The 16,072-nt window shown below is 34.8% G+C and overlaps 1 protein-coding gene across 1 annotated transcript in view; it reads left to right on the forward strand.

Annotated features, from left to right (window-relative positions):
• Positions 1-4,704: 4,704 nt before the first annotated feature.
• Positions 4,705-16,072, forward strand: part of LOC124357954 (exosome complex component RRP43-like) — a 30,781-nt gene continuing 19,413 nt past the window's right edge. Inside the window, exons 1-2 of the mRNA XM_046810106.1 lie at positions 4,705-4,752; positions 9,317-9,353. Coding sequence (XP_046666062.1) covers positions 4,736-4,752; positions 9,317-9,353 — 54 coding nt within the window. The 5' untranslated portion in view covers positions 4,705-4,735. The remainder of the gene's footprint in view (positions 4,753-9,316; positions 9,354-16,072) is intronic.

A 16,072-nucleotide genomic window follows, 5' to 3' on the forward strand; every position in this document is an offset into this window, starting at 1 on the left:
GCTATGGCTCATATATACATTTATAATATTTCAATTGTCATATTTATTTCTTTTATGAACGATGTGATAGAATGCTCAAAATTAAATTAACAATAACTTGTTTTTAAGCTGTATCAAGGGAAAATTTTACTATCATATCAATAAAACCTCTCGTTACAAATAAGGCCTCTTCTATGCTTGGGTTTATTGCCCGAACTTGCAAAGACTTCAGATCCCCCTCTACATTGGCTATCCTCTATAAGACTCTTGTGCGTCCTTTGTTGGAGTACTGTTCCGTTGTTTGGTCTCCATATCAAGCAGGCCACATTGTGCTGCTGAACAGAGTACAGGTGCGTTGCTTAAGACTTCTTGGAGTCAAACTGGGATATAATTATCTTGCAACCCCCGTCGCTGAGATTGAGATGCTATATGGACTGCAACCTCTCCAGGAAAGAAGAAAATATATTGATATTTTATTCCTGTACAGGCTGGTGAACGGCTTCCTCGACTGCCCTCATCTAGTGTCGGATATAGACTTCTCTATACCAAGAGGTACCCGCTCTAAGACACTTTTCTGCAGAAGATTTAGGCCCACATATTATGCATCAAACCATGGAATATGCAGACTTCTAAAACTGGGTAGCGAGGCAGCGCACATCGACTTTTTTCACGATTCAAAATACACCCTGAAAAACAAATTATTAAATGTAAACACCTAACACATGCTTAAACAGATCCACTTACAGTAACTAACAGCTACGATTGTATTAATTATTGATAGTATATTGTTGAGTTTCTAAATTTTATTAATGTTATAGCATTGGTCAACTATTTATTTATCGTTGCTGTTACTGTATTGTTATTATTCCTTGTTATTTATTGTTGTTTTTGTTGTTTATATTTATAGTATATCACTCTGTTATTGCCTATGTTGTTCAAGTTAGAGCTTACATAAGACTGTGTATATTGATTATGATTTGTCATCTTGATTGCTAAGTACTTGATTTGTTGAATTACTTTTGTAAAAATGGTGGAACCGTTGAAATAAATAAATAAAAAAAATAAATAAATAAAAAAAAAACAACTTTATGCATTAGCACAAAATAAGAAGTCCATGTAAATGTAAAACAAGTCTAAATATGTATATACATGCGTCGCTAGTGGTGTTTCGAATAAATTAATAAACTTATATAACAAATCAACATTGGTACAAAATTATTATTTTACATTTAAAAGAATGTACGACTATGACAGGTGTTAATACTAAATAAAATAAGCAGATCCCTGATGTTAGTTTGTTATAGTTGGATATATGAGTCGTATATTATATTTATCTTGTAATTTGCCAATTAGGACTTTTAATGCTACAAACACTGTTGTAATTGATTGTTCTGAATAAAAAAATACATATGCATGTGTTTACGCACACATGGTGTGTTTAAAAAAAAATGCAAAGCTTGGCCCTGTGATACGTAAGCGAGTAACGAATTTCTGTTCAATTAATATTACAACATTCTAAATCAATTCCCTTCCCCTTTGCCACATACAGTGCAGAACTGTTACCAGGTAAACTTGCTAGCACAATTACACATATTAAAGGTTTTATGTTTTATGATTACAAGTATAATAAACCGTTATTTGATATTTAATAATTAATATTGATGTTTTTACATTTGTAAGTCAAACAACTTTGATCTTTTAATTTGAAAAAACAAGTTTAACCCTACGAGGACCGACGCCTCCGGCCAAACGTCAGCTTATTTTTACATGCAATTGCTTATAATAAAAATACATCACAACCGTTACTTAAGGTATTTGTCTAAACTGCAGATTGCTGTTTGGCTTAAAATCACAATTATGTAATGTATAAGATGTATTTTACAGTACAGATTGTTCAAAATGTATAAATACTTTGCTTCACTATGCCAATAACTCATTAGTGCAAGAAAATTAAATTTGTGTACCGTATCTTCGTACTAAAGACAGAACTTTTAGATTATTTACTTGAAAACTCATAGTAATCATCAACAAATGTCGACAATGGCATTCATGAAAACTGTTGATTCAATATCACAATTAGCAATAAAGCTCTTTTCCTTAATTCCATAAAACGAAAATTGTAATCTGATTTGTTCACAACATCATGTTCACAACTGGGTTATCGACTGTTCAGTCTAATATATTTTTAAAACAGTTTTGAGTTTATCAAAATCATTTAACTCAGTATGCCATGCTTAACCTTTGCAGAAAACTTTCTTACAGAGATATGTTAACAAATTAATACATAGTTTGCAAGTATAACCATTCCAATGCGCCTCTTATCGGTCAGTTCGATTCGTCTTTCTTCACAGTTTATTTCTTCACTAGGAGTTGAAGAAATTCTCTTATAGGACATTATCTTTTCTCCCTTCATATAAATAATCTTCAGTGTGTTATGTGCAATCATGATCTCTTAATAACGGAATTTGTTGTTTAAGTTTCCTCCGCTGTTTGTAAAGAAGAAGATTGTTTAGAAGTTCAAAATAGTTTTATAGTTCGAAAACCTAGTTTTTTAAAATTAGAATAAAACAACACTAAGAAATGTCAAGTAAAGTTCAATCAATGCAAATCACCCTAACTATAATATTTTTGATGACACATTTAACTAGACATCTTGCTGACATCCTCATTGGATTTTGAATTTTACACTCATAGTGTCTGTAGAGTTTTGAATATAATACTTGGTTTCATTATTCCTAATAAAAAATACTTAAGAAACATAGCTACCATGGAGGCGTAACAGTACAATATGTCCAAATCTTGGGCATGTCCTTTGACTGTCCTTATGTACACTAAAAGGTATGCCTCTCCATTGGGTGATAAGATTTGTTTCCTGTATAATCAAGTTCCAGTCGAAGATTTGTCTCGTGAAGAATCTGCCTGAAGGTTAAGAGCCTACATCTCCTTCAAATGTGCCTTGTCTTCTTCAACTTGTAAATATTAAATTAAATTACGCTTACATATTTCAATTGATTGTTTACAAAACTCTTTCTTCTCGTTGTTTCACAGGACTGTTTGCCACGAAGCACAAAGAAACGATGTACGTGGCAAAAAAGGCGCATCTTCAGATGACGTAAAATGACTTGTTACCGAGTGACTTACCAAATACAATGCGGTATCTTCCACGCCTCTATTTCGCCTTACCTGTGTAGGGCTTCTGGTGTTTTAGGTATCACACATAATCTATTTTGGTTTGGACACACGTGCTTCTTTCTGTCTATAATGGTGTCACATAATTAAAACTGACTTTTGTTAAGAGTTTATCCAAGTTGTTTGTTATAATTATTGTTAAGCTTTTCCAGCATTGCTCATACCTCTTTAGTCTACACCAGATGTATAATATAATATTTATTATATGATATATTTATGTGAAGTATATCAATGTCAATTGAAATAAAATAATATAAATAAGAGGAAGTTATTTTCCATATTACAATCAGCAGTACTGCAATGGAACCAAAAGGAAGTCCCGTGGTGTGTTATGTTATTGCATAATGCTGTTGTCAGTTCCTAATAGGTAAAATATTTTTAAAGAATTTGAACACACATAGAATTGAGAAATGTAAGCTCTTATCTTATTTACCATACAATAATAATGATGTGACGGTCTACTTGTCACTCGAACCAGATGAGGTGTATAAAAGTCAGGTGTATCAAATTACTCTTGATATAAGCAAGGCCTCGGACCAGAGTGCATCACACCCGCTGTCATCAAATATTGTGCCGACCTCCTTGTTACGCCGTTTACGTATCTGTTCAAAAGATCTTTATCTGAAGACGTGTTTCCTAACATTTTGAAAATCAGCCATATGTCCCCATTCACAAAGAAAGTTCTACGAGAGACATGCGGAACTATAGGCTTATTGGCATTTTATCTGTCTTGGCAAAATTCTTTGAAAAACTGGTTTTTAACCAAATCAATTTCAAGGCCTGCAATCCCATTTGCAATAATCAAAATCGTTTTATAACAGGTGTCATAAAACAAATCTGGTCGTCTTCCAGTCTCATATTATGGAAACGTTTATGGAAGGATTGCAGTTGGACGCTCTATAAATAGTTTTTTCAATGGCGTTTAATCAAGTACACCAGCTTCAGGCATATGGAGTCGTTCGTCTCGTGCTGCAGCAGTTTTGTAGTTACCTCCAGGGTAGAATACATATAGTGTGGTTCCGTCCAGCTCTATCCCAAGAATTTTTGGCCACTTAAGATTTGTTGAGCGAGTGACCGGGGGGGGGGGGAGAGCACACAATTCTCATATTTGTTATCTTTGTACAATTGTTATTGTCTTCATTGTTAATTATATATTGGAAAATGTTGAATTTGTTTATACTAGTGATAGTACGATAAACCATTTTTTCCAATGCTCCTAGATTCTACATTCATTGTTAATGTTTTTTTATTTAAGCCCAGAGTTATTGTTACATAATTTTTATTCTTGCTATACTTATTGTTATTGTTAATATCTGCATTTTATTCTCAATTTTGTTATCTTTGTTAAAAGTAACTACTGTTGAAGATAAATTGAATAGTGAATTCTAAATATTGTTTAATTCGATAAACACTTTTTTGCGTGTTGGCAATTACGGGTAATTATTTTAAGTTTGGTCGGTTTGCAGTATAAAGCGGCCATATATTTATATACTTACTGGCTTACTGCTGCCAAGTGCCACTGCAGACACCTGAACACAACACTTGTATATTAACCAAAAGAAACCCCATGGCGGATATTTACAAGTTAGTATTGTTTTGAATAATATTATTACTGGTATTAGTATAGTTAACTAGTAACATCTTTGATTGATTGTATGATAGAATACTGTTATAATGATGGCTAGATATATATAGTACTCTAAATATTTGTATTTATGAAATATAATATTAACCTCTAAACTACATGCAATATAACCTCAATGGTTTGGTAGCCTAACGTTGTATATATATGATAGAATTAAACTGTATAATAACGTAGATTAATGATGTTCACATTTTATTCACTTTTAAAATATACTGTACTGATTAATTAAATAGCAGTGTGAAACTGTCAATAGAAAGAAGGAATTCTAAGAAGAAACTAATCCTAACCTATTTTCTGAACTAATCCCTTATAAATTGAAGATAAAAACGAATTCTTTAGATTCTAAGTAAATGGAATTCCAAAATATATTTTATATAGGCAAAGTCTAGTTTATATTATAATTACTGCATTCACAGCAGCTGTTTTCAGTGACTATCCAACTTCTGAAAAATCCTATGGATGTTCTGTACTTTCAAACATATGTACTTAATTTTAGAAAACTTTGCATACACATTCTAGACATAGTGTATTATATCATAATAGTCCTTACTCTTAGGCAGAATCAATTTTTTGAACTATAGATTCTAAAGACCAAGAATTGAAATTGTAAGTTATGGATGGTTCCGTAGCCCACCTTAAAAATGTACAAGCCGATTTTGATAAACTTCGCATTAATATTCTAGACTATTTTCGGAGCTATATCGATTTTACAGAACAAATACCTAATAGGTTGGGCCCCCGACAGCACAAATGTAAGAGCCGCGTTTAATTAAGCTTTACATACACAGTCTAGACATAGTCTACAATACTGTATTACAACCCTTATTTCTAGGCCACCATCCATAAGCAACAATTTCAGTAGTTGACCTGTAAAACCCCTTTACTAAGAATAAGGGCGTAAGTGTGAAGACTGTTAAATATTATCTAGTAGACAATGTCTAGAATATGTATGCAAAGTTTAATCAAAATTGGCTCATACATATTAGAGGTATGATAGGAGCGGCCTAAGAATGTGGGTTGTAACATAGAAGACTGCGTCTAAACTGTGTATGCAAAGTTTAATCACAATTAGCTGGTACGTTTTTGCTGTACAGAAACATCCATAACTTACAGATTTAGTAATCCTTCTCCTTCAATAGGGTTCTGGTAAATCTTAAGATCAGCGACTACCGCTCCGATCGCCGTAATTTTTTGCATTCTAACACAGGTTAACGTAATTTCACCGAAAAAAAATAGTCCCGATTATCGCCTTAGCCGTTTACTCCTCCCCTAAAAAAATTTGAAAAAAATTAAATTAAAAAAACCTGATTGAGTGCATTTATTCGTTTTTTGGTCTTATTAGTTCGTAGGGCAGTAGTCCAGGTACTAATTCTAGTGTAAACTCGTCATATCTTATCAGCGATAAACGCGCGCCGCTTATCTTTTGCCTGTAATGAAACCTGCGTTAGTTCTGTCCGAGTTTTGTGTGTGTAAGCAGTCATGGTGTGATCTGGGCTTGGACTTTGCAAGCTCGAGTTAATTTTTTCCTAAAAGAGCAAGCAGCGCAAAGCGCTGCACAGCGGGCAAGCATCGCGTGATCTGAGTTTTGAATAGGCAAGCTAGGGTCTTTTTAGCGTGTGACAAGAACCATCGCACGCCATGTCAATAAATTCAATAATTAATTATTCCTTGTCCATGTGGGTTTGTTTGTTTACGTCTGGCGGTCAAGCGAAGCCGTCCTATAGGTCACATGACCCACCTGGCCAATCGGAAACTTTCCTGTTTGTCACGTGACTACTTTCAACTCATCAAAACGACCATGGTCGGCCATTGTTTTTAGTTTGATAGTCGAAAATCTTGTTATTTATGTATTTTGTATTGCCAACATTTTACTGCCGAAAAACTGGTTTTTATATGTTAGCGATAATTGGTACTATTGTTTTTGGTGAAATTACGTTAACCTGTGTTAATATGCAAAAAATTACGGCGATTGGAGCGGTAGTCGCTGATCTTGAGATTTACCAGGGTTTTTACTTAGGAACAACATGGGTTTCTCCTGGAAGGTCCATTACTACAAACCTCGAACTCAATGAAAGCTATATATCTTCAGGTTTTGCAAATAACTAACAAGTTGAAAGCGTCTCTATATAAATTTCACTAAGGCCTTTGACAGAATTAACAATAACCTTGTTCTTGAAAAATTGCAATATTATGGCATTAACAGATATGCCTCCTCAAATGGTCCTCTTCATACGTTTTGACAGGGAGATAGTAGTCGTTTGCCAATACTGTATCTATTCCTTTTAATGTAAAATCTGGGTTGCCCCAGGGTTTACACATGGACCAAATTTTGTTCAACATCTTCCTGAATTATATTGTTGATTCCATGGAGATCTTGCTATTCGCAGACGATATCAATAATTTTGTGTCATAAATAGCTTAGAGAATTGCCCTTGTCTTCGACTCAGCATGCGGAAAATTGAACAATGGTGTGATGGAAATTGTGTCATCAGAACATAAAGAGAACTGGTGTTAATTTTCCGTGCTGCCAAGCATGGTATAAGTGTTGAAGCTATGGAGATCCTCTACATTTCTCTTCTTTGTTTGAAGGTTAATTTTGACGATGGAAGGATTGTGAAGGAAACAGGATTTTTCCGGACATTTACCATCGTTCAATGAAACAAGAAATCAGTAACACTACGTTTCGAGATCTGCAATCTGATCTCTACCATTGGCTAGTGCCCTCTGGTCAGTTGTATGTGGTTAGTAGATGAATGAAGATGTATTGTGCCCTGTATTCCGTAGTTCAGCTTTAATGATTAGTGTTGTGTATAGTTTTTTATTAAGTGCATGTTTATAGAGTTAGTGAAGTTGACAAACAACATGGTGGTTGTGATTCCTGACTTAGGCATGTCACAACGCTTTGGTAAGATTTGTTTATTTTAACCTAGTTTGTAATTATGTATTAGGTTAGTTCTTTTTACCTGAAGAAGAGATCAGATTGCAGATCTCGAAACATAGTGTTACTGATTTCTTGTTTCACTGAACGATGGCAAATGTCTGGAAAAATCCTGTTTCTTTCACATTTCTCTTCTTAGAAGCATCTTATTTGCATCTTGTTGGAGTGCAATAGTGTGGTTGGGTGTTCCTTCCAATCTGACCACAGCAATTGGCTTGAGAAGATTTAGACTTTTCCTGAGATTTGTTGCTTTCAGATTGGGATACAACTACTCTACTACCCCCATGGATCTGCTGGATAATTTTTTCACAGGCTTCAAGGAGACAACAATATGGACTAGTGGTGGGGAGGAACCTCAGCAAGTAATCTCCAGAGAGTATTGGTGTTGGTAAAGAGGACTATAAGAGCCTTATCTGAGCTAGGCTTCAGGGAAAGTTGTAGAAAAGCATTTTAAGTCTGAAGATCATCACTGAAATAAACCTCCACATAAAAGAAGTTCTAATGTATGCTATTGGATCATTTTTGACACAAGTTAGAGATCTTTACGACTACAACACCTGATATAACACAATATACCATCTCCCAGCTCACCACATATCCCAATATGAGAAGAAACCCTCTTACATTGGCATGAAGCTGCATAACCTATTGCCAGAGGAAATAAGACATCTCTCCAGAGGAAGATTGAAGAATGCCCTTACTGACTGGTTAATCAGTAATCCATTCTACTCAGTGGCCGAGTTCCATGAAAGAAGACGATGAACCATTACTTGAACAATTTTGTTTTTGTTTAAATTACCTGGCACTATTTCAATACTTCATTCATGTATTTGGAAATATAATGTATTTGTTTTCATTCTTCCACCAGTTGTGTGGGATGGTGCGAAGGCACCACTGAATTCTGCACTGTTGGCCAGGGGCCTTTGTAAGGTACTTTCTTGTGTCAAATCATTCAACTTGATCTGATCACGGGAAAGTACTGATCATAAATTCCCCTGGCCATTAGTGCAGCCCAAGTTAAAAATATTAGAATTCAACATTGATTCTTTTTTTTTTGACTTGTTGCTGGACTATGCTATTTTTGTTATGTTTATTTGCTGTCTAGCTCTTTTGTGCCTTGTGATGCTCAAAGGACATTCAATATCACAAGATAGTTCAGTAATGAACTGGTTATACATAAGGCATGGCACAGTAGTAAAAAGGTGGTAGTTGATGTTTTTAAGGGGTTTTTCCATTTTGATCAGGAAATTTTTAAAGTAACCACACTATTTTAAGTTCTCATATAGAGACAGGGAGAAAAGTTCAAATTTTCCACAATTTTGAATACAAAATAATGTACCAATTACTGAGGTTCCATTGTTATTCAGTGTTGTGTTTACACAAAAATTGTTTCTTGTATCAGCAATAAACTTACAAAATCAGTCAATTATTGAATGTCTGCTTGTGCCAATGTCAAAAGTAGGCTAACCCACCAGCCTCAGGACTTCTAAATATCTTTGTTCAAAGGTAGAATTAGTTTTTCTCATTTGACAAAAATACATGGTCAATTTACAATTTTTTTTCAGAAACATACATCCTGTGAAATACTATCGAGATTATCTGGTAAGTAACTACATGATGTTCCAACCTTCAGTTTAAATTTATTATTTCAATTTCTGTATATAAATATAGTATTCAAATAAACTGAAATGAATCAGCAAGACTTATTCTGAGATGACAGATAATAGTTAAAAGTTATTTCTATTTTACAAGTACCAAAAATTCACTGAGCCAGAAGGATTTGATGAATTGGTTTTCTATAATAATTGCATGTTAATGAATATGAGAGTATAGATTGTAAAACAAAATAAATATATTTACCGTAACTGAACTAACAGAGGTAGGCAGATAAGTCCTGAGAGAGCTAGTCTTGAAGTAACAAAAAAAAAGAAAAGAAATAGCATTCACAAAAATAGTTTTATATAACATCACATAATTATTTAATTAAAAAATTACGTAAACTGTGTGGAGTTACAAGTCGTAATATTTAAGAATTTAGTTATTCTAGTGAACAAAGCCATCCTTTACTATGTTGTTTAATATTATTCACTATATCTTATAATAAAATTGCATAGTACTTGTTTGCATTATCATAAAAAAAACTTCGTTCTTCATCGTGCACTTCACTACGTCCTTCATTGAACTGTCGGACCCATCTTCTCACCATTGAATCACGCATCGCATTTTGTCCCGTAAACTTCGCAAATTTTGTGATAAATTTCAATTGGTTTCGCTTTCCTAGCGTTCCGAAAACGAATCACAGATCTGATTTCACAAGCGGTGGGATTTTCAATCAACACCGATATTGTAAACAAGCACAACAAAGCATACGTGGCTAACAGGGATCTCACAATGGCACACGTTTCTTCTCCTTGACACAGAGCATCTACCGCGCATGTGTGGAACTGCGATGGCAGCGCTGCAGCGACGATAAATTGAAACGGAACTTGTTTCCTGGGCCTATCTCGTATAACTACTTGTGATAGAATGTCTAGGTATACAACCATTCTATGAACGAGGTCAAGAATATTTATTTTCATTAGTAGTTCCAATAGCCTGCGACAGGGCTAAATAGATATTATATTTTTCTTAATGTTTTCTGTTGTACTGAAAATTTACCTTAAAAATTAAAACTCTTAATGAACCTAAGTGCAATGTATTTGCAAGCAGTTAACTAGAAGAGAGATTAATTTGTCGTAGCGACATTTTCACTTTGTTGTGGTAAGTAGACAACATGGAGAGTACAAATTTAGCAACAATGTAAAGCAATTCCCACTACATATTTAAATAATGCCAGAGTAAAACTTCTGTTGTTTTGGCACCAGCTGTGAGAGCGCTTGTACGGGTACGGACACTCCACACATACACATCTGATACTGAGATCTGCTTCAGGTTTCCAGCAGCTCCCAGATGTCCCCGAGGCTCATTAAAATATGCTGCAAGCATTTAGTGAGACCCTTAACTTAATTAGTAAATTATTCATTCCAAATGGGATTGTTCCCCTCTCTCCTTAAAATTATTGCAAAAGTTGTCCCAATTTTAAAGACCCCGCTTCTATAAATAACTACCGACCTGTCTCAATTTTGCCAGTATTCAGCAAAATTTTTGAAAAGCTTTTTCTTATAAGAATGCTTCACTTTTTGGACAAATAAAATCAGCTGTCAAATGAACAGTTTGGGTTCAGAATGGGTAAATCGACAACCAACACAGTCGTTGGTATTGTTGATATGATTGTAGAGGAGATTGAATGTCGGAATCACACAATGACCGTGTTCCTGGATCTGACCAAAGCATTCAACTGCATTGACCACTAATATACTGCTCGACAAACTTGAGTCTCACGGCATTCAAGGCGTGCCTTTTAAATGGCTTAGCTCATTTCTAAGCCACAGATCTCAAGTTGTCCAGATATCAAATAAATCATCCAAGCCAATAGGTCTTAGCTATGGAGTCCCCCAGGGGTCTATCCTCAGTCCTGTGCTTTTCCTGCTTTATGTCAATGACATAGAATCATCGCTTCTGTTTGGAAGAACAGTGCAGTTTGCAGATTATACGACTCTCTTTTTCAATGCAAGATCAAGCGAAGTTTTGGGACAACAGGCTTTTGTTGATATCAACTACTGTGTCCAATACTTCAACAGCCTCAACCTCACAATAAACTCTTCAAAAACCAATGTTTTAAATTTTTCTTTGCACACTGCGTGCAACCAGTGTGGATCTGCAATCTTGATGGCTGACTCCACACTGGACGAAGTCAACTCTTCGAAATTTCTTGGAATGTACTTTGATCGAGGACTGACATGGAATGAGCACATTGATCATGTTTACACCAAAATCTGCTCAGGCATCTTTGTTCTGAGGTCTTTAGCAAAATATTGCCAGAGTCAGGTACTGATTACGGCGTATTATTGCTTGATCTACCCCCATCTGGCCTATGGAGTGATCCTTTGGGGAGCTTGTGCTAACACTCAGTTCCAAAGAGCTTTCAAACTTAAAAAAAGTTATTCAAATCATCGCAAAAATCAAATTCAGAAAGTTGTGCAGGCAAGTTTTTAAGAAATTGCAGCTGTTGACTCTACCATGTCTCTACATATTGTAAACAACTTTATTTTGTATGAATAAACGTGCCTGAACCAGAGGCCAAGACATACACATGTATGAGACACGTAGCAGAGCAAACTACCTAACTAGTAGACACAGAACGGTGATTTATGAACGCCTGCTCTCACAAGCGGATGTCCAATTCCTCAACAGACTGCCTAATTCAATCAAAGATGCTCCAACGCCAAAGGCGTTTAAGACTCGCCTAAAACGCTTCTTGGTGTCTCAAGTATTTTATAATACAGGTGAGTTTTTGGCTTTCAACTGGGAGGCCGCCCAATTAGAAGACTGACCCGCTGTTCGAAGTGGGTTACATTGTAAGATAGTGTTGTAGATTGTATGTATGTATTATAATATGAATGACAAAAATTTTAGGGTATCATTATTAATTGACGTTTGCCATACAATGTAATTATTGTCTCAGCAATAAAACAATAAAACAGATTTTTTTAAAAACCTTTTTATTCAAGAATAACTATTTGTTTACAATGCAGTAACTTTTTTTATTCCCTCTAGCCGAAGCTATTTGAGAGGAAAATCTAAGAAAAAAAAATACAAACATATACTACAACTAACTATTAATTAAAAATAAAAACGTGTATATGAAAATTTGTATCCACAATTTAAATTCTAAATACACTGTATACAATATCTTGCTAAACAACCACACAAAAACATATATAGGCTATATCAATAAATATTTTACATTTAATAACACATAATTTTACATATTACAATTCGGTATATTAAATTTACATAACAGACAACCCAAGGAAATAATGCATGAACATTTCAGAAATATACAGAGAAAACATTGATTTTAAAATTAAAAATTGATTAAAGTATTCGGCCATCTTATATCATATTGTTACTGGATTGAGTATTATTTTACATACTTATGTGTAATTTACATTTCTCAATGTAATAATTGAAAAAACCAAATTTTAACAAAAAGAAATCACAGAAAAACACCCATTTTCACAACTATTAGATTAAATAAACAAGATAAATAATTATTCCCATAAATATATAAGTGCATTACGTCAATTAAACATGTAAAAAACGACACATAAATACCTAAATGCGGACTTGATTGAAACATACTCTAAATTTTACTTTAAATATATCAGTATAACATTGGTTACATTTCATCATCCAAGTTATTCACTCATTCTGCCTATTAATCCTTTTCTTTGTTGTAAATCAGTGTCTTGTTGAGTGTTGCTGTGTATTCCTTATGTTCAGAAATCAGAGATTCTTTATTGATAATCTTTAAGATTACAAGTAGCGTCAATGAAAATAAGATTTACATAGCTGTTAAGTCTTATTATGAAGAGTATTAGTGATCTTGATTGAGTTGCCTCCAAGAGTAGAATTCCTCTATTGTATAGATGGCCTCTATTGTATAAATGGCCTCTGCAGTAGCCAGTTCTTCATTGCTATCTTCATTTTCTTGAGATTATCTTGATTATTCTTGATTTCTTCTGGCAGAGCATTGAAGAGTTTCTTCCCAGCGTAGGTAGGTTTTTTCTCAAATAAAGCTGTTCTGTGAAGAGGTAGTGGGAAGTCTTGACCATGTCTTGTATTATGCTCATGGAGATCACCATTTCGAGGAATGTCTCTTGTTTGGGAATACAATATTGTTTCTATTATGTAAAGGGATGTTACTGTAAGTATTTTCAATTCTTTAAATGTAGCTCTACAATTTTTTCTAGGTCCTAGGTTGCCACTTTTGAAAGGTTGAATTTTGTTGTGCTTCCCCATGCTGCTATTCCATACCTAAGATGACTTTCAAATAGCGCATAGTACGCTATTTTAGTGGATTCAAGGTTGCTAGTTGCATGGGTTCGTCGTAAGGCATGTAGAGATGAATTTAGCTTTACGCATAAATTGTCAATGTGATTAGTCCAAGTAAAGTTATTATTTATTGTTATTCCTAAATAATTCATGTCTTCTGCTCCTTGGAGGTCAGGGAGTTCGGACACATAGTTTTTATTAGTTCCTATAGTGATTTGCTTAGTCTTGGAGCTGTTTAATACTAGATCATTGTATCTGCAATATTGTTGGGCCATATTAAATGAGACGTAGGAGTTTATTTCCAGCTGTTCAACATCCTTTTGGGCAGATAGCAGAACAGTATCGTCTGCATACGTAATAGAATTTGTGTAGTTTTCCAAGAAAGTTGGCAAGTCATTTGTGAATAAAATATATAGGATTGGCCCTAGGACGGAGCCTTGGGGAACACCTCGAGTCACTGCTAGCCTTCCAGACCTGACAGTGCAGGTTTCTCCATTTCTTCTCTGTTTTTGACCTCCACAACTTGGTATCTTTCACTCAAGTAACTCTCAAACCATTTCAGAGCTGACTATTGAATGCCAGGAGATTATAGTTTGGCTAGGATTAGGTTATGGCCAAGACAGTTGAAGGCTTTACTCAGGTCTAGAAAGATACTGGTGATGGTGTTGCCTTCTTCTAGGTTGTCTATAATAAATTCAACAAAGTCCATTATTGCAGTTAATGTAGATCTTCCTTTTCTGAAACCATGCTGTTTATTTGACAGGAGATTATTGGCTTGCAGGTGAGTGAGGAGTCTAGATAGAGTTATTTTTTCTATTACTTTATATACAGTCGGTAGTAGTGAGATGGGATGGTAGTTTGTGGCTTCGTCTTTATTTCCTTGTTTATATTTAGGATATATTTTGGCCAGTTTTAGGTTTTTCTGGGATCTGCCTTGCATAAAGGATAGGTTAGTGATGTGTATTGGTCTTAAGAGTTCAGCCTCGCAAAATTTTATGATTTTTGAAGACATTTCGTCCAACCCAGAGGATGTTTTACTTGCTAGTGAGTGGATTGTTTGTTTAATCTCCTTTACTGTGGTGGGGATCATCTCTGTCGTTATGGTTTCTATGCTGTACAGTGGATTATATATATGTTGTCATTTGATATTTGTTGTTGTGTTAGGGTGTTGTCAGCAATATTAACAAAGAAGGTGTTAAGGTGGTTAGCGATTTTATTTGGGTCTGTTTCTTGTACTTTATCAATTTTTAAATGAGTCAGGCCTGGTGTTGTTTGGTTTTTAGCAGCTCTTTCTCTATTTATAATTTACCAGATTGCTTTGGTTTTATTGTTAGCTTGATTTATATAGTCTGCATTGGCCTCTTTTCTAAGCTCTCTGAGTTTCAGATCATAAGTTTTCTTCTTCCGGTTTGCTTCAGTCTTATCTTCTATTCTTCCTGTGAGATTGAACTTGTCCTGCGCTTTAATAAACTCTTTCCGTAAGCTCAAGGCTTCTTCGTTGTGGTATGTATTCCTTTTAGAGTGATGTTGTTTCTTGGTTTTGAACGGACAGGCAACATCTAAGGCCCTAGTAAAGGTGATAAGGAATTTGTCATAAGTGTCACCAGTGTCGTTTGATTGTGCCACATTTTCCCAAGTTTCTGTGGCTAAGAGGTGTTTTAGGTTGTTTAGATTCCTTGAGCTTGTATCCCTATATGTTGAAGATGTTGAGTTGTCAAGTATTTTAGGAAGACTAGCTGTGCAGTATTGACCAGTATGATCTGAGAGACCAGTGTTGCAGACTTCTACATTTAGTTTACCTGGAGGGAGCTTAGTGCAGATAATGTCAATAGAGGAGTTAGAAGTGGCTGTGACTCTCGTTGGTGGCAGGGCAAGTCTCCTAAGGTCATGTAAGGCCAACAGTTCATTTAGTGAAGCTCGTTCTCTGTTATTGGTAAGGTTATCAATGTTGATATCTCCTGTGACAATGATGTAGGAGTTGTTTGTATGTACTTCTGTTATAGTGTCATCTAAAACTTGGAGTGGTGTCTCAATATTGACATTTGGTTGTCTATAATAGCCCAGTATATGTAAGTCTATTTTATTGCTTATTTTTATTGTTATTCCAGTTACCTCACATACCATTTCTACACTGTATTTTTCCAGGTTAAGAGAGGTAGTTTTGTTGGCTAGCTTATTGTGTTTATATATAGCAACACCCCCTTTGATATGTTCTGTTCTACCATATGCACACACACTACTATAATTACTGAGCCTTAAGTGACTGATGGTTTGTTGCTTTAGTCCATGCTCAGTTAGGACCACTATGTCAGCTGGTTTTGTATACAATAAGAGTTCTAGTTTTTCGATTTCATTGCTTACTCTGTCTATGTTCTGATGGAAGA

This window comes from Homalodisca vitripennis, chromosome 3 (assembly GCF_021130785.1).
Source record: "Homalodisca vitripennis isolate AUS2020 chromosome 3, UT_GWSS_2.1, whole genome shotgun sequence".
In the NCBI taxonomy this organism is placed as follows: Eukaryota; Metazoa; Arthropoda; class Insecta; order Hemiptera; family Cicadellidae; genus Homalodisca; species Homalodisca vitripennis.